We start from the raw sequence: 22,285 nt of genomic DNA on the forward strand, positions 1-22,285 counted from the left end.
ATGCCCCCGTGGGGCAGGGTGGGCAGTGCCAGGCTCCCCACTAACCCCTGTCTGCCTCAGCGCCTCGCCATCGCCAAGGAGTTTGGGGACAAGGCAGCTGAGCGACGAGCCTACAGCAACCTGGGCAATGCCCACGTCTTCCTGGGCAGGTTCGACATCTCCGCCGAGTACTACAAGTAAGTGCCAGGGGGTGAGGCTCAGGGCACGTGCCCCCCTGGGAATCCTGCCCTGCCACAGGGAAATCATACGTTCAGGGGGGTCTGATGAGGGATTTGGAGGCCAGTTGTATGGGTGGTGGCTTTCCTGGGGCCTGGCAGTGAGCAGGTCTCTTCATTCCCATCTCTTCCGTGCAGGAAAACGCTCCAAGTCTCCAGACAACTCAAAGACCAGGCAGTAGAAGCCCAGGCTTGCTACAGCCTTGGGAACACCTACACGCTGCTTCAGGACTATGAAAGAGCCATCGAGTACCACCTAAAACACCTGGTGATAGCACAGGAGCTGGGAGACAGGTAAAGGAGGAGGTGGTATCTCTGCTCTGGCGGGTCCAGAGCACCCTGTTGACTCTCTGTCCTCTGCTGCTGGGGTTAGGTAGCAGAGCTGTGTTCCTGAAAGTCTCTAGAAAGCTCTTGGAACTCAAACCTTGCTCCAGTTCTCTGTCAAAAACATCCCATGCCTGACACCTTTGTGATGTCATTCAGCCCTGGGGATCGTGCTCTTAACGCTGGGGCTGCGTGGGCTGAGTGAGGTTTGGAATGAGGCACTCCAAGGGGCTGCATTGTCTTCGGTGCTTCGCCACGTGGCTGCTGCTGTTCTGCCCCTGAAGGGCCCCTCTGAAGCTCCCTCGAGTTCACAACAGTTGTATCTTCATCAGAAACAGTGTGGTGAGGGGGTACAGCCACGTCACCCTTGTCCTGTTGCTCAGGATGCTGCAAACTTCTGTGTAGAAAGAGATGATCTTCCATAGAGCACATGGAGATGATATGTTTTGCTTCTTGGCCTCATTCCTTCTTCTTTAGGAGGCATGGCCTCTTTTTTTAAATGTATTTTTTTAAAAGAGGGGTTGGTTCCTTTCACCTGGGTGCTGTCTCTGTGATCCTGGAGCCTTCTTGCAGCTGAAGTGACTCTGCAGGCACCTCGCTCAGGGCTCCTGCGGGTGGGAAGCTGTGTCCTCCACTAGATGGAGCAGAGGCATTAGGATGGGAGCTCTGTGACAGCATCTGCTGGGAGGAGGTAGAATCCCACCCAAGGGTGAATCACACTGTGGGGGTTGCAGGCCTGTGGGCTCCTGCCTCTCTGGGAACACACCCTTAGGAGCAGAAGGTATTGAACGGGGTGACAAGAAAAACGTTTCCATGCTGATCAACCCGCCCAAACCTCCGAAGAGGGAGCTGCAGTCAGGCTGAACCTCCCCCCGCGCCCCCAGGGGCTTTTTTTATCCCATCTCCCCCCACATCTGCTCGTTTGCAGAGCTGAGCAGGCTCTGAGGAGCAGCAGGGCTCTGCCAGCTTGTGCAAACGGGTGCTGGAACCTGCTCTGGGGGCACCCAGGGGCTGGGGGTGAGGGTTGCCCGGGGCAGGTGTCCCCTTCCCCTGCCCACCCTGGCTGCTGGCAACGAGCAGCAGCACCCTGGAGCCCCTGTGGCCATAGCTCCACCTTTGCTTGGCTGTCACAGCAGTTCCAGCCTGTGTGTCCTGCTGCTGGTGTGTGGCAGGAGAAGGTTGTGTGCCTGCAAGGTTCTCTCCTTGCTGTGTTCCTGCTGGCTTAGCTCTGGGCTTGTTGTTGAGCAGGGGGCTGGATGCTCCACGTCCTCTTGGTGCACGGTGCACCTCTGGAGAGGAATCCTTGCTGTGTGAGGTGGGAGCTGCACAGGAGCTCTGCCTTCTGCTCTCTCTTCTTCTCCCTCTTCTGCCTGGTGCTCACAAATGAAGCCAAACCATCCTGGGCCCTTGCTACACTGTTTGCCTCTGCTGCTGAGGCTGTTGCTCATCCCCTGATGTTAGTGACATCAGCAGGGGAAGAGTTTAAGGTGTACAAACTCTTCATTTTCCTTAGTAGAACCTTTCTGTGGGTGAGAACACAGCTAGGAGACCTGGCTGGTGGTGCTCTCAAGGAGGCCCTGAAAGGGCTGCTGTGCTGCTGGGCTTTGCCAGCATTTCTGTGGTTGACAGTTTCCTGTTCTGCAGGGTGGGAGAAGGAAGAGCCTGCTGGAGTCTGGGAAATGCCTATGTGTCCCTGGGGAGCCATGAGCAAGCGTTGCACTTTGCAAGGAAACATCTTGAAATCTCCCAAGAGGTAAGAGGAGCTCGTTCAGATGGGAGGGAATCAGTCCTCCCCGTTGAGAGGATGACTTTTGTATGCCAATAAGTTATCTTAAGGTAGTTCTTCTCTTGCTCTGACTGCTCTGGAAAGCCCTTGTCTGTGGGGTGTTTCAATGGTGTCTTTAGGAACTGCAGAGCTTGGCTGGAAAAATGTTCTTTTTCTGGGAGGCTGCCAGCCTTCCCCTTAATTACAGCTGATACATTTGCTGTACATGGCTCTTCACTGAAGGAGAAAGGACCTGGGGATTAGTTGTCCTGTCTGCTGGCCAAGGTCTTGTGCTGCCAGCTAGTGTGGGGTAACTCGGGTAGCTCTTGGAGAGCTCTCGTGCCTGAGCACAAGGCTGTGAGATCCTGAGGGGGATTTTGGGATCCTAGTTTGCTGGCAGGTTAAGGGCCTGGAGAGAAGGAGACCAGGTTCTGCCCAGTGGCTGGCTGCCCTGAACCTGCAGCACCTCACCCCACAGCAGAGTGCAGCTCGGGCAGGACATCCCCTCTGTTGGAGCTGGCAGGGGGGCAGGAGCTGGCTGTGAGGTCACCTCCAACATCACCCTAACTCCATGGCTGGCTGACGTTGGATGAGCACAGCCTGCAGCTACCCCTGCCCTGCTCTTGCCCCCTCTGGGGCTCCCTGTGTGCAGCTCCTCAGAGCTGGGCTCGCCCAGCAAGCTGCAGCTTTCCTGCTGCCAGAGCAGGAGGCGTTTGGAGGTGGCTCAGGAGCCCAGGGAGCAGGAATTCCACTGCTTGCCCTTTGCAGCCTGTTGTGAGGAGATTGGCCCTGGCCTCTTTACTCTTCCCCAGATGAAGAAATGACCCTGTTGAAGCCCTAATTGAAATCACCATAAGTGCTCTGTGTGCTCTGCCTGGCTATTAGGCTGCCGAAATCCTGGGGTAGGGCTGACGTCCCGGCCTAATTAGCTATTTAATTATACTTAGCAGACATGAAGAAGAAATTTCTTTGGCCCTGTACGTTTTAGGACAAATTAACTCTTCCAGCTTTGCTCTGACTGCAGCAGTGGGGGGCTGGTTGCTCTGAGGGGGGTGGCAGCTCAGTGGTGTGTGGGGACAGCAGGACAGGAGCAGCAGTGGTGCTGGACAGGAGCAGTGGTGGTGCTGGTGACCCTGGGGGTGGAGGGGACACCCAACAGGGAAGGGGTTCACAGCTTTCTCCTTCTGGGGGTGAGGGCTGTGATTGCAGAACGTGTCAGGAGGAGGTTACTCATGGCAGCTGGCTGATAAACTCCCCCACACCATTAACTGTGGAGCAGTGCAGAGCCTGTCTGTTTGGGAGCAGAGCCTGCAGTGGTTTCCAGCAGCTGGTGCTTCTGTTACAAAGCTGAGGGGTTATTTGAGCCTTGGGACCCAAGTGTGTTGCTCCTGCTGTCGTGGCAAGCACCAGCTTTTTGCCCAGGAAAAACCTGGTGAAGTTAAACCTTTGCACACTGGTGTTCAGGACTTGCTGAAATCTGGTGGTGATGTCTTTACTCAAGTGAAGAGTGCTCAGGGTGACCACACTGGAAGCTGCTGCAAGGTGATCAGAGGTTACTGAAAAATTTCCTCTAAGACAGCTGGAGGAAAGGGTGTGTACCCAAAAAAACCCCCATGGAAGCTGCCCCAGCTCTCAGATGCTGCTCTGGAGCCACTTTTCCATCTCTGTGTGTGCTGGGGGGCTCCTGGGAAGCCCCCACAACCGAAGGCAGAAATCAGCTGTGTGGGGCAGGTCCTGCCTGGGCTCCTTGTCCTACCTGCATGTTCCTCTGGTGTTAACAGGGCCTTGGAGAGGATCTGGAATGAGTGGAAGTCACAGAAACATTTAACAGAGCATCAAGGACTGCGAGGCCCAACCAGGACATAGGAATTTCTCTGGAGATGGTGTCAGCAGCAAATCTCTTGTAATTGGCAGGGGATTTATGCCTGATAAGCTGTTTGATCTGCCTCCCTTTACGGGCATTTGGGGCTTTGTCAGGAATAATGTGGGGATTTGTGAGTCTGGTTTAGGATGGTCACTCTGCACTGTCTCCAAGGACCACAGCAGAGCTGTTGCCAAGCATTTCACAGGGCAGCAGCCAAGGTCTGCCTCTGCCACAGAGGCTGCTGCTGCTCTGGAGACTGGAGGCTGCTCCTGGGTGACCTCTGTGCCACTGGTGTTGTGCAGCACAGTTGTTTTCCTCTTTGGTTGAACTTTGACTCCCCGTTGTAGGTCGCAGGAGCCGTTGGGCAGATTTCTTCCTGAATGTGTAGCAGCAGCTTCCTCAGCCTCAGGCCAGTGAGAGATGGGAATTTGGGAAAATTTGGACTCAACAAGGTTTTGGAGAGTTGTGTGGGTAGATCAGTAGGAGCAGCTCAAAGCTGTATGGATCTGAGCCAGGAGAAAAGGGCTTTTGGAGCATCCATGCCCGGGGTGAGATGCTGCCCACATGGCTGGCTGGTGCTCAGCAGCTGTGGAGATGCTGGAGGAAGGGGCTGAGAGCTCCAGGGCTCCCTGCCAAGCCCTACGTGGCTCCAGGATGGACCAGACATGCACAGTCCCCCCTCAGCTCTGCGTCCCTGCAGTCCCTTGTCCCAAACTCAGCAGAACCACGTTCAGAGGTGCACGCACAGACCTCTCCCAAGCGACCCCCAGGAGAAGTTTGGGAGGGTTGTTTTGGTGTTGGGAGCTGTGCTGCGTGGTCTCCAAGCTCTCTGTTGGCTGGGTGTGTGTTTGCTTTGCTCTGAGACTGACACTTCCTCTAGCAGGGGCTGTTTGCTCAGGGCACGTCCCCTTTTAACCTGCTGCTCTGGGTTCTCTCCCTGCAGGTCGGGGACAAGGCAGGGGAGCTGACAGCTCAGGGCAACGTGGCCCAGCTCCAGCTGGCCCTCGGCTGGGGCCCTGGCCACCAGGACACGGGCACAGCTCATCCCTCTGCTGGCTATGAGGCACAAGGTGAGATCTGGGGCTTTGGCTGGCGTGGGGAGGGTCTGGTGGAAGCTGTGCCGTGGGGTGTGGGGGGCTTGCAAGTGGGAGGAAAGAGGAGTGGCAAAGCCAGATGAGGCTGTCAGGAGCCTTTACCTGCAAGGAAACTGCTGCATGAGTGCTCTGTGCTTTCCACAAGCTGCAAGGACAGGGAGAGATCTGCCTTGAAAAAGCCCCAGAAGGAATTCATGGAATTAGTGGGCATCGGGAGTGAAATTCCAATTTACCAAGCAGCAAATCAGCTTTTGTCCCTTCTAAAGCTCCACAGGGCCCTTTGGCTGATTTGGCTGATGAAGCAAGCTCTCAGAAGGTGACTGGCAGGGAGTTTGGGCTGCTCTCTTCTGATTAGCACCCGAGGAGCAAGGCTGCAGGCCGGGCTGAGGGCAGGCTGGCAGCACCAGCAGCCTGGGTCCCCTGGCCACCTGCAGTGACACCCAGCTTGGCAACAAAGGTGTGGCAAGACTTGCCCACAGCAGGCAAAATGCCTTTCCTCCTGCCAACCCGACCTGTGTCCCCAGCTCAGGGACCCTCTGCCTGTCCTGGGGCTGCCCACCACGGGCATGTGGGGCTGCCTGGCATGGGGCAGTGCCAGCTGGTTGCTCTGTTGCCATGGACAGATTTATTAGTGACAGATTTATGAATTCACACGGATGAAGGTGCCCCCTGGGAGGTGCCCACTGATTAAACAGGACCTTGGTGCTGCAGACATGGTTTCCCAGGTGGTGTGTCCTCTTTCCTTGCTGGTAGGAGTGACGTAGGGAGGGTGGTGCTGGGGTTGAGGCAGGGTGCTCTGGGAGGGAGAGGGGTTGGCTCGACGTGTTTGCTCTCTTATTGATCTTGCTACGTCAATGCTGAAGCTCTTCCTGGGCAGTGGAGCTGGGGGTGAGGGAGCCAGTGTGCCCTGCTGTGCCCTTCAGGAGCTGAGCTGCTTCCTCAAAGCCTGCGTGGGCCACAGCAGCTCCTTTGGCACCTCAGCTCCAGCTTGGTGACTGCTGGGAAACTATCTGGAGCCTTCCATGTGTTCCTGGCATCTCCTGTGGGGCTTCCTTTGGGAAGTGGGGTGCTGGGGGTGGAGGGGTGCAGGAGGAGGGCAGTGCCAAGGACTGTGTGGGCATGAGAGCACCATGTGCTGAGACATGGGTGTGTGAGATACTGTGGGTTGAGCCAGACTGGCCGTGTGGCATAACAAGGAGTGCACAGACTTCTCTTAGCTGGAAATAGTGGAAAAAACTCGAGTGGGTGGGTCTCTGCTCCCATAACACCCCCCCTGCTGCATCGTGCTTGGGCACAGCCTGCTCTGGACGGGGTTGGTGCCCTGCTGCAGGCAGGACTGGGGACCCTGGGGGTCAGGGAGGGTTTGATCTGAGCAGAGCCCTTCTCAGGGAGAGCTGAGCCTGGTGTGTGGCCGTGTCCCCCACACGGGTGGTGGCCCAGCCTCACAGCCTCCCTTGGCACAGCCCCATCTCACAGCAGGACACTGGGGAGTGTCCAGCCCTGCAGGGTTGGGATCCCCAGCTCACAGCAGTCCAGATGTGCTCGTGCCCTGTGAACATCTGGAGCCAGCAGTGATTTCTCTCTCTGCCCGTGGGGTGGAGGGGCTGAGCAGCCCCAGGCAGAGGCTGCAGTGACCTCTCCAAGCTGTGGGGCCATCACCCACGTTCCCAAGGCTGGGGCTGTTCCCAGCAGAAGGATCAAGTGTTCTCTGGAGGAGAACCAGCAGCGTGGGAGAGGGCTGGGGACAGGTTCCCTTGCAGAGCAGGGCTTCCCCAGTGGGCTGGGGGTGGTGGATGCCACCCTTCCCTGGGCCTGGGAACGTGCTGGGGAGAAAAATGGGCTGCCCTTGGGTCTCGTGGGCTGGGGCTGTGCAGCAGCACCTTGCCAGAGGAAAGGAGTGGGAGGGTGCAGCTCTTGGCCACGTAGGTGCTGTTAAACATGCATCTGGGGTGGGAGAGGTGCTGCCCCTGCTGCACAGGGGCTGGGAGAGAGGATGTAGGACAGCCCCTGGAGAGCAGCTTCACTCCCCTGATTTCTCCTTAGCTTTTATTCTGGCTTCAGCTCTCTCACTCTGAACTTCAGTGGAGGATAAGAGGGGCCATCAGTGCATCTCTGGGCACTTCAGGAGAAGGGAGATGTATTTAATGCCTGCCAAGAACTTTGTTACTCTCCTGTGCACCTATTAAATGATTAGAAGAGCATAATGATTTATATTATTAATAGCAGCAATTTACAGCAAGAGGAGAACCTGTTTCTCTAGTGGGAAGCAGGTGAGAGAGTTGAGATCCAAGTTAACTTCTGAACCAATTGTGCCTTTTGATGTTAACAGATCTCAAGGTGAGATTTCCTTTTCTTTTTCCCCCCCTTCAGATTATTTTCCCCTGAAATAGCCACATATAAGGGTGCTAGAGAGAGCAGGCGTGTTATAAACCATTGATTTCATCCAGCAGGTAAAGTTCCATAGCACACCTGAGTCCTGGGACAGTCTGTACTGTTGGCTGAGAAACCTTGAGCCAAACCATGAGCCTGGGATGTCCTTCACAGGTTCCTTCTGCTTCCAAGTCTTGGGCATTGTCCTCCAGCAGGGCCCCGGGGGTGGGAGGAGTGTCTGATGTTTCCCTCTGCTCGTTTGGCTCCTTTTGCTGAGCTCTTTGTGCTTTTAATTAATATTCTGAGAGCAATCGGATGTCAGAAGACAAAGCTGGAGGCCAAGGAAGCTGGGCAGTGCTGCAGAAGTCTTGTGAAAGCAACGACCTTGTCAAGGCATGCAAACACAGGGAGCTTGAAACAACAAACAGAAAGAAGCTCCAGAGTAGCTAAAACACGCAGCAAATAAACAGAGGTTGGGCTTGTTTCTCTAAACAACCAAAACCCTGGCCCTGAAAGCTGGTCCCCAGCTGGTCCCCTGCTCTCTCCCACACCACAGGATGAGAATTGAGTGCTGGTAGGCTTCTGCCTTTGGAGAGGAGCAAGGGAAGGCTCTTGGGGTGGGTTTGTAGGGGGGAAGGCAGCCCTGAGCCAGCAGCACTGCTGCCTGGTGCTGGGGGATGTCTCAGCCTGCCCTCACCCCAGCCCTCGGATCATTGAGCCCCAAAGAAGGGGCTCACCCACCACCAGAGGGGTGGAGGTGCTGGGCAGGAGGCAGAGAGCAGCCCTGGCCACCCCCAGTGCCTCCCTGGGCAGCTTTTCTGTTGCTCTCAGCAGCCTGGCAGCCCCAGTCCTCATCTCTGCTGGTGGTGGCAGCCCCAGGAGACACTGAGCAACCCCTCTTGGGGCTCTTGGGTGGGGAGGGGTGCAGGTGTCCCTGAGGCTGTTGGCATGTTGATGCTTTCAGCACCTTGGGCTGGCTCTTGGCGTGGGTCCTGTGCTGTTTGCAGTACACAGTCACTGCTGGGAGGGCAGGGGAGGACTTGGCCCTGAGCCTCCACTCTCTGCCCATGCTGGGGAAGAGCAGGCACCAGGTTGCTCTGCTTGTCTGGAGTTGGGGAGCCTCTGTGTGGGGTACTGCTGGCCCCTGCACGAGGGGCAGCTGTGCTGAGGTTGTGTTCTCCAGTGGGGAAGTGGGCAGCTGAGCCTGGGTGGGCATCAAACCCCACTCCTTGGGTGCCTTGGGTGTCTGTGCATCCCCAGTGCAGTTTTGAGCTTGCCTTCTTCACAGGAATCTTTGAACCCTTGCCTCAATTAGACAGGGAGAGAAGAAATCTGCTTTTATGTTTCCCAGCTTGTTTGTTTTTGTTTGTTTGCTTGCTTAAAACATCTTTGAAGTGCCTCAGAAGTGTTTAGGGCTGAGATGTGCCAGGTTGACCAGCCCTCTCTTCATGTGAGGCAGGGAGGCAGCCGTGCTGCTAACCCACACCAGCCTCTGCCCTGGGATGGTTCCACCTCTGGGGTTTGCTCAGCCCTCCTGTGAAGGACTGTGCTGGGTGACAGCTGAGATGTGGCCTCCTGAGACCAGCATCTCTGTGACAGGAGGCCAGCCCTGCTCTCTGAGGCTCTGATTTCAATGTCTTGGGACCATTTGCCTTCCACTCAGCAGATGACTTCAGGGGTCACACCACCAACAGCTTCAGCATGGAACCTGCCCTGTTCTTACCAAAATGAGTAAGCATAGTAATTGAAATTGCTCAATATTAAGTTTCTTCAGCTATATTTGATTTTTCCCAAGAGCTGACGGGCTGCAGCTCAGCCTTTTTTCCTTCTGAGGCTGAAAGCCTGGGGCTGTGCTGGGGAGTTGTACCTGCTTGTGCAGAGTTTTGGTGGGTGACCTTGTTGACTGAAGCAGAGTAGCTCTTGCCCAAGTGGAAGGCAGGATGCAAGGCAGTCTGGTTGCTTTATTTTGCACTAACAGATGCTTGTTGGAGCCCTAGCTCAGAGAAGTGCAAGCACAAGTGTTCCAGAGGTTGCTCATACCTTGCAGGAAGGTGTCTAAAAACACCCAAGCCCATGGTGGTCTGTGCATAAGGGAGGAGGGACAGGGGTGCTGCTTGCATGGGGGGCTTCTTGGGTGTAGATTTAGGACTTCTAAGGATGCTTCTGTTATCTTCAAAACGATTTCTTCCTAAATGTGAGTAACCTCTGCTGTTGCAGCTGTCAAATCATTCCAGCAGCACTGGTGGGGGGATGGATCTCTGACTCATTTGGATTTAAACGAGGTCCTTTAGCACTCAACTCCAGACTGCCCCAGGATTGGCTTGATGAAGTTTTAAAATACTCTTCCCAAGGTTTTAAGAAGTATTTAATGTTCCTCTCTCCTCTTGCTCTGTACACGAGCCTCCTCCCCAGCATCAGTGTGAGGTGCAGCCAGACTTCTCCCCTCACAGCAGAGGAAATGCTCCAGGACTAGGGGAGAAGATTGTCTGCTAATAAACTTAGGGGCTTGTTTTATCTTGATGCCAGGGGAGGCTGCAAGGGCTGGAAAGGAGGATGAGGAAGAGGCCAGTCCTTGAAGCCTGTGGCAAAGAAGGTACAGCGTGGCTTTTGGCAAAGCCATCCATTAAATCAAGGGTTCTCTTGTTGTGGGGCGAGCTAATATTTTGGGAATTGTCAAGTTCCTCACATCAACTGCTCCAAGCTGAGGAGCCTGAAGTTCCCTTTGGCTGCAGTTCCAGGCTCCTGCAGCCATCCCAGCTCTGCTGTGTGCTGTCTGCTTCCTGAGTGCACTTTCCACAGGCAGTTCCCTTTGGTAGCCAACGTGTAGGAGATGGCCACAGTCAGGATGATCTGTCTGCCAGCACAGTGGTGCTGTTAGGAACAAGGTGCCTCTGCTTCCTCGTTGTTCTTGCAGCCCAGAGCTAGAGAGGAATTGAGAAGGAGAGTTCCCTTTCTCACCCAGCTAGAATTATTTCCTTTAGTCTTCTAGCAACTTGTGGATGGGTGACCATGGGCTGCTTGGGCACTTCAGTGAGCAAGGAAGGACCAGACCATGGGCACCATTACCTCCTGAGTGACCTCAGGAGCTGTGGTGCCCTCAGCAGCAAGGCTGTCCCTGTGCCTGGCAGGGACAAGCAGGGGGACAACAGAGCTCTGGTGGCAAAGAGACTTGCCTGGGAAGTGCCCTGCTGCTGCAGGCTGGGGGCTGGTGCCCAGCCCAGAGGAGTGGCCAGGGGCAGTGCCCCTCTTTGCAGAGGGTGTCACTGGGAGCATCTGGTTGCTGCAAGGCTCTGACATGTCTTGCTCCTTCCCTTGCCCTCCCTGAGTCTGCTCAGGGGGCAGCTGCCATCACTGGGCTTCTCTAGCTGCTGGAGATGTTGCCTCTGTTCATCACCACGTGTCACTTTAACTCAGGCTGAGTCTCCTTTTGATCTCTGCTTGTTCAACACAAGCTGAGAGGGGAAGATGGGAGGTCATGAGGCTTTGCTATGTGCTGGCAGAGAAAATCCTGCTCTGAGAAGAGAGCCAGGTGTTCTGCCAAGCCTGTCGTGGCTGTTCTTAAAGGAACCCCCAGGTTACATCCCTCCTCCCAGCCTGCTCAGTTTATCTCCCAGAACACCCTCCTGTCCCCACCACTGTTTAATCTGTTAAGCAGACCATTGCCTGGAGGAGGTTATGGTTGTAGGAGGTCTCCTAACATGGCTCCAAGCTTCTCGGGAGCTCTGAGGCTTGTGTTTGATTGCTGAGTGTTGTGTGATTGGGGGCTCTGCATTTTCTAGGTCCTGCAAATGCACCAAAATCCACCCCCATACACCAAAATACACCCCTGTGTCCTGGGCTGCATCAGCAGGAGCACAACCTGGGAGGTGATTCTTCCCCTCTGCTCTTCTCTTGTTGGGAGAGTTTTGCTCCAAGGCTTCCCTCTTCAATGGGAAGGCTCTTCTGGCGTGTGGTCCAGAGCGTCTCCTTATTCCCTCTCCCTATCCGAGGAGCTTCTGTCCTGGCTGCTCACCCTGAATCCAGCCAGCCAAATGCCAAGGGGCTCCTGGGTGCCATGTGGATGTTATTTTCAGCCAGTTGTTCAGCTGTCAGGCTGGATTCTGGAGGATGTGTAACTGGGGTGACACATACGCAACGAATCTTCTGCCAAATCAGGCAGACGAGCATCTTGATTCAAAAGTAATTTCTCTTTATTACTGCATATTGCATCTACTTTTTTTTTATTTTTAAAGGAACGGTTTTGTCACAGAGAAAAAACCTGCCAAGTTGTTATTCTGGGGGTTTTTTGGTGCTCAGGATCTCTCTGGAAGGCTGGTGTTTGCTCAGCTGGGTGCTGTCTGTGTGCCCATGCCTACAGCACAGCAGAGCAAACCCTCTGGAGCCCCATCTTCCCACAGAGGAGGTTTCATCCCTGCCCTTTTGGCTCTGACAATGGAGATCTGAGGATGGAAGGCCTTGCACAGGACCAGAACGTTCCTCAGGAGGTCTGATGTGTCACCACATTGAAAACAACCTCCCCAGAGCTTTCCCTGGCTCCTAGCTGTGGGTTGACTTTATTCCTTCCATGGGCACTGTCCTTTCTGTCGTAAGCCATACCTGCTGTCCAGGCTGTGCAGCCAGAAGAGCCCTCAAATGCCTGGTAGGGAGAAAAATGTTGTTTTGGCCATTTATTAGCCATGTCCTCTGACACAGAAGGGCCAGAGCTGTCGGGAGTGCCCTGCTCCTTTCCTGTCTAAAGGACTAGGGGGGGAGCAGATGGTCCTGCCCATGGATCACCCCACAGCAGCTTGGTGCCAGCATTTATGGCACAGTCCTCATAAATAACTGATATTGCTTGCCTTCTCTGTTTAGAGAAAAGTATTGTTCTACCCCAGTAACAACTGGGAAAACAAACGCCAGCATTTATCATGCAAGTGCTGGCAACAATAGAGGTCAAGTGGATTTATAGTGCCAGAACCCATTATGTGTTTGAAGACTAATTAAAGCCTTAAATGAGATGCTTGTCCTACTGGAGGCTGCTGCTTTTTTTTCACCCCCTCCTCCTTTCTTTTCTTGCTGCTGTGCTTGCATTCTTTTTTCCCTCCCCCTTTCCTCTTTTGTAGAGCTTGCTGTAATAATGGAGCAGGAGCTTGACAGAGCTTTCCTGATTAGATGTCAGTAGCGTATGATTTGAGGTGCTCTGTGAGCTTTTGGGTTGCTGGACCGTATCTCCACTGTCAGCTCTGAGCTTGGTAGGGCTTACAGACCAGTCTTCCACCCCAAACAACTGCCTGGCTGGTCTAATTTCATCTTATCAAACAGAATTTAGGGTTGTCAGGCAAAACCAAGGTTCGGGAGATGCACGAATGAGGGGGAGGCAACATCCTGGGCTGGGAGAACTCACCCAAAAGACAAGTCAGCGTGTCAGTTAGTGGAGGTATGGAGAGAAATGACCTTTAAATAGAGCAAGTGCTTGTGCCAAGGGCTGGTGTGTTCTTGGGGGTGCAGAGCTGGTGCTGCTCCGTGGGGTAAGCGCTGCTGCCGAGCTGTGCGTGCTGCTCAGCCCCGAGCACGGGGGGCAGGGGGGTGATGTTGGCCACACGACCTCTCCCTGGCTGCCTTCTGTGGAGTCCACTGCCAGGTTTAATCCTGCTCCCCTCTGCCACAGCCACCCTAGAGGGGCAGAGCGTGTTCCCAGCCTGCAAATGGAGCTGCTGCCCGAGCTCGGCCGGGGGGGTTTGGTTCCTCTCAGGGTAGGGGGATGGAGTAGACAGCTCTGCAAGCTGCTGGAGAAGGGGGAGAGCCCAGGACTTAGCCAAGCACACGTCACCTCGATGAGAGCTCGTGGCAGGGCTCCCTGAGTCTCTGCTACACATGTTCTGCTCGATCTTGTCAACTGGGAAAGGAGGAGAGCCAGCTGGGCACAGAGGCTCTGCAGAGGAGCAGAGCTGCCCCTGCTCTCCCTGCTCTGCCCTGCTGCAGGTTTACAGGAGCTGAGCCTATCACCATCCCACCACAAAACACTTCCTTGTGTTTTCTCTGGCTGTGTCTCACTTTGTAGCAAGGTCCTGCTAGAGAATTTTTGCTGTGGGAATGTTTCCTTTCAAACTGCACCCTGAAATCCAAGGATTTGCCTCTTGGGGGGTCAGTCTGTGGCACAGGAACAGAATCCTTCCCTCTGGAGACCCTGCTGGTCCTGTCCTTGCAGGCAGCATGGAGCAGCTGAGAGGTACTGAGGAGGCAGGAGAAGAATGGGAGGGGAGCTGCTGGGCTTGCTGAGGGCACCGTGCCTGGTTTAGCCTCTCCATCAGACCTGCAGGGCCCACAGTAGCTCTACACTGAGCAGTTCTAAAGGCCCAAGGAAAGTCAGGAGCGTGCAGTACCAAACATCTGGCTGGGAAGAAGAGATTGTAGATCAAGGTTCCTGTGTCCATGGCCTCACAGGTAACACAGGGATGTGCAGAGGGACCATCCCCATCTCTGCAGGGTGGAGATGTGAGACAGGAAAAAGATGGGTCTAGGTGGGTATCTGGCATGGGTATGTTGGGTTAGTGCCCAAAGACAGAAGAATTGGGAGTGTTTGTGAAGTGAGGAGATGTGAGGGAGCTGGGGCAAGCAAGCATGGCTCGTGTGTGTGCAGGCAAGCACACAAGCATCACCCTCTGTGCTCAGCTGCAGAGAACTTCCCCTCCCTAGTGTCTGTTGCTCCCTTCCAGGGAGGGAGGTGGCTGCTTCCTCCAGTTTTTTAAAATACAAGAATGTGAAAGCCGTTAACCTCACCTCAGGACCCAAACTGCAAAAGCAAAAAGTGAAAAAAAAAACACCCCAAACCAAAACCAACCCTCCCCTCGGTTCATGGTGGTGTTTGGACCAGGGCTGGGAGGAGATTTGGAGAGGAAAAAAAAAAAAAAAGTATTTAAAAAAAGAAGAAACAAGCCTGAGCAGTGAAAAGAACAACATCTGAGGAGCTCCAGGAAAACAAGGCATGAATACAGCCAGTCAGGAGCGTTGCTCAGCTGATGTTCACAAGAAGGTTTCAACTTGCTCTATTAGAGACCTCAGCAAACCTTAAAGACAGAGAGAGCATTTAGAAATGCCCCTGAGGTTTTCCGTTACTCTGCAGTAGGCTTGGTAAACATGCCAATAAATACTGGAGAGAGAGGGGAAAAAACCTTCCAGAGGAACAGAGTCAGGTTTTCAGCTGGTCAGTCAGTTGGATCCACGGCTGCTCTCGATCCGCACTGGGGAGAAAGAGGCAGAGTTGAACTTTCCCTGAGTATAAGGTGGTGCTGCAGGTATTCCTGGGAAAAAAATAACTCAGAGGAGGCTGGAAGTTACATCTGGAGCCATCTGAGGGAATGTCCTGGTTGGAGACAGAAAATTAATGGGACTCCTTCTGTCGTGGGCTGCTTGTGAGTATGGAAATGTCTCTGCTCTCCTGCAAGATGAGTGCGTGCAGGCGACCCAGCCTGGCTGCTGGGAAGGGGAGAAGCTCCCAGGAGTGTGCTGGGAGTTGGTAGCCCTGACTGATAGGAAGCCTCTTCATTCTGGTAGCTGGTTGTCCCACCCGTGGGGCAGCTCGTGGCGAGTGGGGCTGGCAGAACCCTGGGGGTCTGTGGGACCAGCGCTTGGCCCCAGCACCAGTGGGGGTTTCTTCTGGAAGAAAAGAGCTGAGCTGCTCTGAAGCTGAGCTGGTAATTCCTAACCCCTTCCTCTCTCAGCTCGACCAAAGGTGAAATCCACACGGTAACAGAGGAACACCAGCATCAAAACAACAGAAAGAGACAAATTGTTCCTGGTGCCCTAATTGCTGGGGCAGTTTCAGCCCACTGTGTGTATTAAATTAACAAAGGGAAGGCAGGTTCCCTCAGCTCTGAGATTAATGGTTCCTGGCCAGCAGTTTAATGCTGTTGCAGACGTACAAAAGCACCTGAGGTGTGTAATTAATGACTCTTCAGACTGTTGCAATGATGTGTTTTTCTAGCCAGACTGTTTGCTCCTCTGGCTTTCCTGGAAGTGGCCGTTCAGAGCCCTGTGATGCATGCTCGCCTCCCCACGCTGCCCTCACCTCCTGGGCATTGCTTTGAACCCCAAACCCACCTCCTGCTTCACTGCTGGTAGGTGGCCTTTGTTCCAGACCCACCTTGTTGCTCCACACCTAAGGTGGTGGGTTATTCTGAGGGAAGCTGAGAGCTGTGAGCAGCTAAAGCAGTGTCCAGAGTGCCACTGGGTGCAACTGGGAGCCACTGGGCACTGCTCAGCTCCTGCCTGAGCAACGTGGCAGCAGCCAAAAGCCCTTTGCTCATTTGGGAGCCTGGGAGGAGACCTGGGGCCACCTTGGTGCTGCACGGCCACCTTCTCTGTGCTGATGCCCTGGGGTGGCTGGTGGGAGCACAGTGGGGAGATGATGGGAACTGGGTGTGGGGCATCTTGTGGCTCACTCTGAGCTGGTACAAGAGCTCAACTCTGTTTAAGAGCTCTGGGTCCTCCCAGCTGAAAGCTCCATCAGCGATGCTCTGGGGGAGTGTAAGCTTTGGGTGGGGAGGGTCCTCTGTGGATTGAACCATGGGCCTGCCCACTGAGAGAGGTTCAACTCTCCCTTTTCTGGTAGGAGAGGGCTTGGGCTTGATGGTTTCAGCTGTCTTCATGGCTGAGTGCACATCCAGCCCATGTTAATAGGTGTGTGCAGCTACCAAACTACCAACTACCCATCTCATTGGTGCCCAGCAGCATGAGCCTTACCCCTGCTGCCCACAGGAGGTGCTTAGGAAAGGTCAGCAAACATCAGGTATCTTTGATAGCTGGTAAATGTGAGCAAAGACTGGAATAACAATGGTAAAATCAGGAATTCTGCCTGTTTTGTTGAGGGCAGCAAAGTCCTTTGCTCCTGCCTGCTCCAGAGGGAGGTTGGTGCTGATGGGGTGTTGATGCTTTTTGGAGCAGAGAGACAGAAACGTGCAGAAATTTTACTGATTTGAGCCTTTTTGGCTGCAGGAAGTGAGTGACTTGGGGCAGGGAGGGGCAGTGGAATGAACTTTAGGGGGTTTGTAACTAAGATGTGTGACCCTCAGCGAGGTCCCAGCTGATCTGAGCCTGTCTGGTGTCCCTGGAGCTGAGTGAGGTTGAACTTTTCAAAGCAGCAGTGGCTCTGGAGCTGGTGCAGGTACCACTGTGGTTGTACTGGGTGGGTGTTGGTGCAGGAATCCCTGCTGCCTGCTGGCTTTTGCCATGGCTCACCATGTTCTGCTGATGGTCAGGCTTTTTTATCTGAATTTTGTGCCTTCTTTCTCATGATGTTTGCCCAGTGAGCAGCTCGGTGACACCCTGAGCTCAAGCAGGGTCTGTGGGGCTGCTGTAACAGAAGCAAAGGTGCTGCTAGGTGGTGGTGGGCAGCTGGGGGGGGGGCTGTAGGTGTGGTGGGCTTGCTGCTGCAGGACCCACACGAAGCTCAGAGGTTTCAGTGAGAGGGTTCAGGCCACATGTATTCATTCACACACCCCCCAGCATTTCCCCTGAAGCCTGGGAGTTGTCATGGGACCTTGAGTCCAAAGCTTTCATTTCTGCCCCTTTGGTGTTGCTGGTGGGGAATGTCACGTGGTGCTCAGCTAATCTGAGCCTTCAGAAAGATCAGGGAAAGGGGGCAGGAGAGTGAAAGAACAGAATTTTTCCTGGGTGTGTTGAAGGCAGATATCTCAGGACCATTTGGCAAATCTTGGCTGTGTTAGTGAGCAAGGCAACAGCAGCTGGAAGCAGGTTGGAGGGAGATGGGGAGGTAGAGAGAGTTTGGAAAGCTGAATTGTTTTTCACCCCCTCTGTTCTTGCTGGAATACCACATTAAAATGACTTTTATGAAATCTCAAATAAAATATCGTGAATGCTGCTGAATTCTGGTTTCTCTGTCAGGTTCAGGGCAAGGTTTTGCTCCCCTTAAGGCAGGACCTCTGAGAGTTAGAAAATATTTGCTCCTTCCCTTAGTTTTCCAGCCCTTGTGACTGTAGAGAAACACTCCAAGCTGTGTCCCAGCTACATTCTTTAAATCAAAAACACAAAGATAAAGCACTCAGACCTACAGATGGATTGAACTATATTTTTGTTATGATTTTTCTCAATGTCAGCCTCTTGGCTTTTGTGGTTTAGAGTGGGGCTTGTAACTCCAGAATTCCAGAGACCTCAGTTGAGATCAGGGTCACAGAGTGACCCAGCCACTGGTTTGATAGCAAAAGCTTCCCCCAGCCCTCTCTCTTGCTGACTGTGCTGTGATAATGTGCCAAAACAACAGAAAAAAAAACCACTTTTGAATCTCAAGGATGGTGCAGCTGCAACATCCCATCCTTCTGACTTTGTAGTTAAGGGGAGCAGAGGGTTTGCTGTGGTCTGAGTTTTATCTGGGTGACATGAGTGCTGCTGGGGAGTGACACCCTCCTGATGTGTGTTGTTTTGCAGGAGCCAGGCCAAAGAGACTCCAGAGGAACAGCATGGACAGCTTAGACCTCCTGAAGTTCCCTTCAGAAAAGGTAAGCAAAGGTGTCTGGCCTTGGGGGTGAAGTGTCAGGAGGAGTCTCCTTGTTGACTGGCTTTGGTTGCAGGGGAGTGTGTGGTGAGCAGGTAGCCCTGGGATCAACCAAAGAGGGTTTCTGGAGAGCTTGGAGGGGAGGAATAGCTGGTCGAACTAAAAAGGCACTTAACTGAAAGCTAGAAAAGCCACTTTTGTGCTTCTTGGACAAAACAGCCCTTTATTGAGAGGATAACTATTAGCAGTTTAGCCCCTTTATGGCTGGTGGCAAATCTCAGAGCCTGGTTAGGCCAGCCTGGCCCAGAGCAAGGGGAGGGCAGCAGGAGCTGGGGCACTGCAGGAGCCAGAGGCTCTGAGATTGCCTCTGCTCTGGCTCAGTGCTGGCAGTGCCAGTGCCAGGCAGCTCAGCATCTTCTCAGCCTCCCTGAGAAGGGAGTCCTGTGGGGTGTGTGCAAGCTCCCCTCTGTATGAGAGTGCTTGGGATGCACTTCCCCTTCCCTGCCCTGTCATCCTGCTCTCCCCAACCTGCACCCTCTTCCTTGGTTTGAACTTCCCTGGTTTTAGCTCCTAGCTATTGTTCCTTGTTTATTCCTCTCCCTACCAGACTCAAAATCTCTCTATCACATGCTGGTTTTCACCCTGAAGGTGCTTACGTGCCATAATTGAGTCATCCATCCTTTCTGTCAGGAACTAAACAGTTTGAGGCCTCTAGGTAAGGCAGTGAGGCATTGGAAGGCAGCTTCTTTCCTCTTCTGACATCCACTTTCGTGGCAGCTTTTCAAAACGTGGACACCAGCCTGGCTGTGGTTGGTCCCATCCATAGCACCCACATGGTGAATGGTCCTGTCCGAGGGCCAGAGCTGCAGGAGAGCAGCAGGGAGGCTCTGGTGGCAATGCAGGCAGGGCCATTAACACCCCGGGGGGCTGGCAGGGGAGGGACAGGGCTGTGTGTGACCATGGCAGGGGAGTGGGCAGCAGGGTGCAGGAGATGTGTGAGCTCTGTCACCTCGGGTTCCCCACGTGCTACATGGGGGGATCATCCTGCATCTTGTGTGGGCATGGGAGGACTGAGCACAAGCACGTGAGAGAGCAGAGGACAGCAGTGAGAGAACAGGGGACTGCTTGTAACCATCTGCTGTCACCCTGTGGTCCTCATGTGCTTCTGGAAGCCTGAGGGTTGGTCAAAGGGCTGAATGGGACTCCAGCCATTCATGTGGAGCTGCCTGTTAGGAAACTGTTGGGTGAGGGCTGTGCTGACTGGAGCCAGTGGGAGACACTGAGGCAGGAGATGCTCCAGCTGTGCTGGGGCCAAGTCCTAGAGGTGGGAAATGCTGTGGAGCATCTAGCCTAGCCATGTTCCTTGGGGTGGTTTATCCATGGTTTGGTGTGTGCTGCTGCGTGGCTGGGCACTGGGAAGAAGCAAAGATCCAGCAAGTGGAGGGCCTTGTGCCAAGAGGTTGGTATCCTGGGCAAGGTGAGCTTGCCACTCTCTTTGGAAGAGGTTTTTATGGGTGCAGTTGCCAGAAGTCATTAGCAGCAGTGACTGCTCCTGGACCTTTCATCCACTGCTCCCTGTGCTGTAAATAAATGAGCCGTGCCTCTCCCTGCATACCTGGGGGTGCCAGAGTCTTCCTGCCTGTTGTTTGGGTGATGCTTCCTCTCCAGTCCTTAAAATCCCATGCTGTAGAGATAAACAAACTGCCCTCACTCAACCTCATGCACATGATGAGTGGGAACTCACACCCTCTGAACTCCCTGTCAACTCACTTCTGTGAGTCTCCTCTTCTGGAGCTGCTTACCAGCAGATCTCCACCTAAACCTGAGAGAGGCAATTTGGTCAGGGGCTGTTTCTTGCTTTCCCAAGGAGCAGAATGGGGACAGCCATCACGTGGGAGACCTGAAGATCTCAGGAAAAGAGTTCTTGTCCTTACCTGCGAGGTCGAAGAAGTACCGGGAGCACCAGTCCAGCTCAGAGAGAAGGTCCCAGGGCTCCAGTACCTCCCCGCTGGACACCAGTGAGGTCCGAGTCCACGTGTCCCAGTCGGTAGGATGATGATTTTTTCCCTCCAGTGCTAATCTGGGTGTTTCTTGTAACGTTTTTGTTCCTATCTCATTTCTAACCTCGTGTGGGGGTGGCAGTGGAAAACGGAGCCTGTGCCTCGCTCTGCTGGTGGCTCTTTGGGCAACTGCAGGGAAATCATTTTGCCTTTTAGAGCCTCAGCATCACTGTCCATCTAACAGAACAATGGTACCAACCTCCACCATGGACTGGTTTGTGAGAGCTTGGTGGTTAGTGGTGGTATTTGTAACCTTCTCTTGGGGGGTGGGAGTCTAAACCTGAACTTCCATGAGTTTGGGGCTGCCAGGATGTGCTGGCTTGAATTCCAGAAGAACACAGGAATTTGGAGCTCTTGCTGTGGAGCCTGACTTGATCAGCCTCCCAGGGTTCCTGGGGAGTGCAATTGCCTTCAAGAAACAGAGTCCTTTCCAGATTTTTGATGAGCAACAAAAAATGCTGGTTGCCTTTGCCCAATCTGGGACCTTAGGTCCTGTTCCCTCTCATCTCCTGGAGACATTGGTGGTCTCCAGAGTGGCAGTGTGCAGAGGGGCCTTGGAATACATCAGTCATTAGGCAGAGCTGGTGTGTCTAGGAGCTTCTCTTTGGAAGCAGGTTAGGTGGAGCACACTTCTTAAAGAGCAGGAGCTGGCCAGAGGAGCTGGCCCTGATGTCAGAGATTCCTGAGCCCCTGGCAAGCAGCAAGCCCTGCGTTGGGTGTTGAATTGCTCTGACTCAGCCTGTGCTTGTCTCCCCAGGAGATGGTGGGGATCTGTGCCCTGGAGAGCTCTCCAGGTGCCTTTCTGATGTCATGAGCCTGAACAATGGAGCTGTTAGGAGGCTGTTATTGTCTGGTGGTGCTGGTGTTTGTTGTGACACGTGGCACCCAGGAGGTGCTGGGGAGGTCCCCTGCAGCTCTGTTGGGTTTGCTCAGTCCTGGAGACAGGGATCACACCCACAGGGTGCTTCTGGGTGGTGGGAGGGGGCTTGGAGACACCCAGACATGGGGATCTGAAGTGAGAAGCCCCAAGTCCTTGGCTTGTTGTTGCCAGAAGATGGAGAGTCACAGCAAAGATTTGGTGGCCACATGGGTGTTGGGAAGTGTTTGGGCTCTTGCTTCGTGCTGAGACTGTCACACACTGTCACAGTCCTGGGCTCACACAGTGACTCCAGGCAGAATAAATCCAAGCCAGGAAAAATAGAAATATAGACCTTTTTTTTAGTGACATTTAGGGAAAGTGAAATAAAATATGTCTGGGTAAGAAAGGGTCTGAGCTGCCAAGCTTGGGATGAAGCCTGTCTGTAGAGTGGGATACTTGACAGTGTTTCTAGCACTGAGTCCTTTGTTCCTGCCCTACAGCTCAGGAGAAGGTGTCCTGCTCTACCTGTCTGCATGTGTGCACTTACACATCCCTTTGTGACCACAACCAGTCCTGATTTTGGCTCTCTGGCCACTGGAGACAGGCTCTTTACACCAGCTGGGCTTTTTTTAGACTTCTCTGAGCTCATCCTTCATTCCCAGCAGTGCTTGTGGAAATGGTCTGATAGGAATAACATTTCCTACTGCTCACCGGTGCAAACGTGATCATTGAGAAGGAAAACAAAGCTCATCTGAGCCAGAAAGGAGACAGCAGCACGGGGGCATCCGAGGCAATGCAAAGGCAGGAAAAAACCCCTCACTTCTGCCAGAAATAACTTTATATTTTTAACTCGGACGTTCAGCCAGAAACCAAACAAAAGCCATGCTCCCTCAAGAGCCAGGCAAAAAGCATTCCTCAGGAGTGTGGCTGTGTCTAAGAAAAGGTCCCCTGGGACACTGCCAACCACCAGTGACCTCGTGACAGCACACACGGGGCTCTGGTCAGCATCCATGAAAGAGCAAGTGTAGACATCCCCACTGCAGTCCCAGGAGGTGCCTCTCAGCCCCTGGGGCTCGTGCTGTCCCTGGCTCTGATGGAAGTGTGTGAGCAGGCAAAGGACACGCTGCTCTTCCCACCCTTCAGGGGACAGGGGGCTGAGCAGCAGGGATGCAGACCCCAGGGTTTGCTCTTGCAGAGGGCTGGCTGGGGCTCCCCATGACTGCTGCAGGATTGTTCCTTCCCCAG

The 22,285-nt window shown here is 53.9% G+C and overlaps 1 protein-coding gene across 1 annotated transcript in view; it reads left to right on the forward strand.

Moving 5' to 3' along the window:
• Positions 1 to 20,168, forward strand: part of LOC103771869 (G-protein-signaling modulator 1-like) — a gene marked incomplete at its 3' end in the record, with an annotated part of 27,546 nt that extends 7,378 nt beyond the window's left edge. Inside the window, exons 6-11 of the mRNA XM_008939188.1 lie at positions 61 to 176; positions 354 to 509; positions 2,184 to 2,292; positions 5,112 to 5,238; positions 18,055 to 18,125; positions 19,989 to 20,168. Of these exons, the coding sequence (XP_008937436.1) occupies positions 61 to 176; positions 354 to 509; positions 2,184 to 2,292; positions 5,112 to 5,238; positions 18,055 to 18,125; positions 19,989 to 20,168 (759 nt within the window). The remainder of the gene's footprint in view (positions 1 to 60; positions 177 to 353; positions 510 to 2,183; positions 2,293 to 5,111; positions 5,239 to 18,054; positions 18,126 to 19,988) is intronic.
• Positions 20,169 to 22,285: the final 2,117 nt, after the last annotated feature.

The sequence above is a fragment of the Merops nubicus genome, unplaced genomic scaffold (assembly GCF_000691845.1).
Source record: "Merops nubicus isolate BGI_N331 unplaced genomic scaffold, ASM69184v1 scaffold12934, whole genome shotgun sequence".
NCBI classification, from domain to species: Eukaryota; Metazoa; Chordata; class Aves; order Coraciiformes; family Meropidae; genus Merops; species Merops nubicus.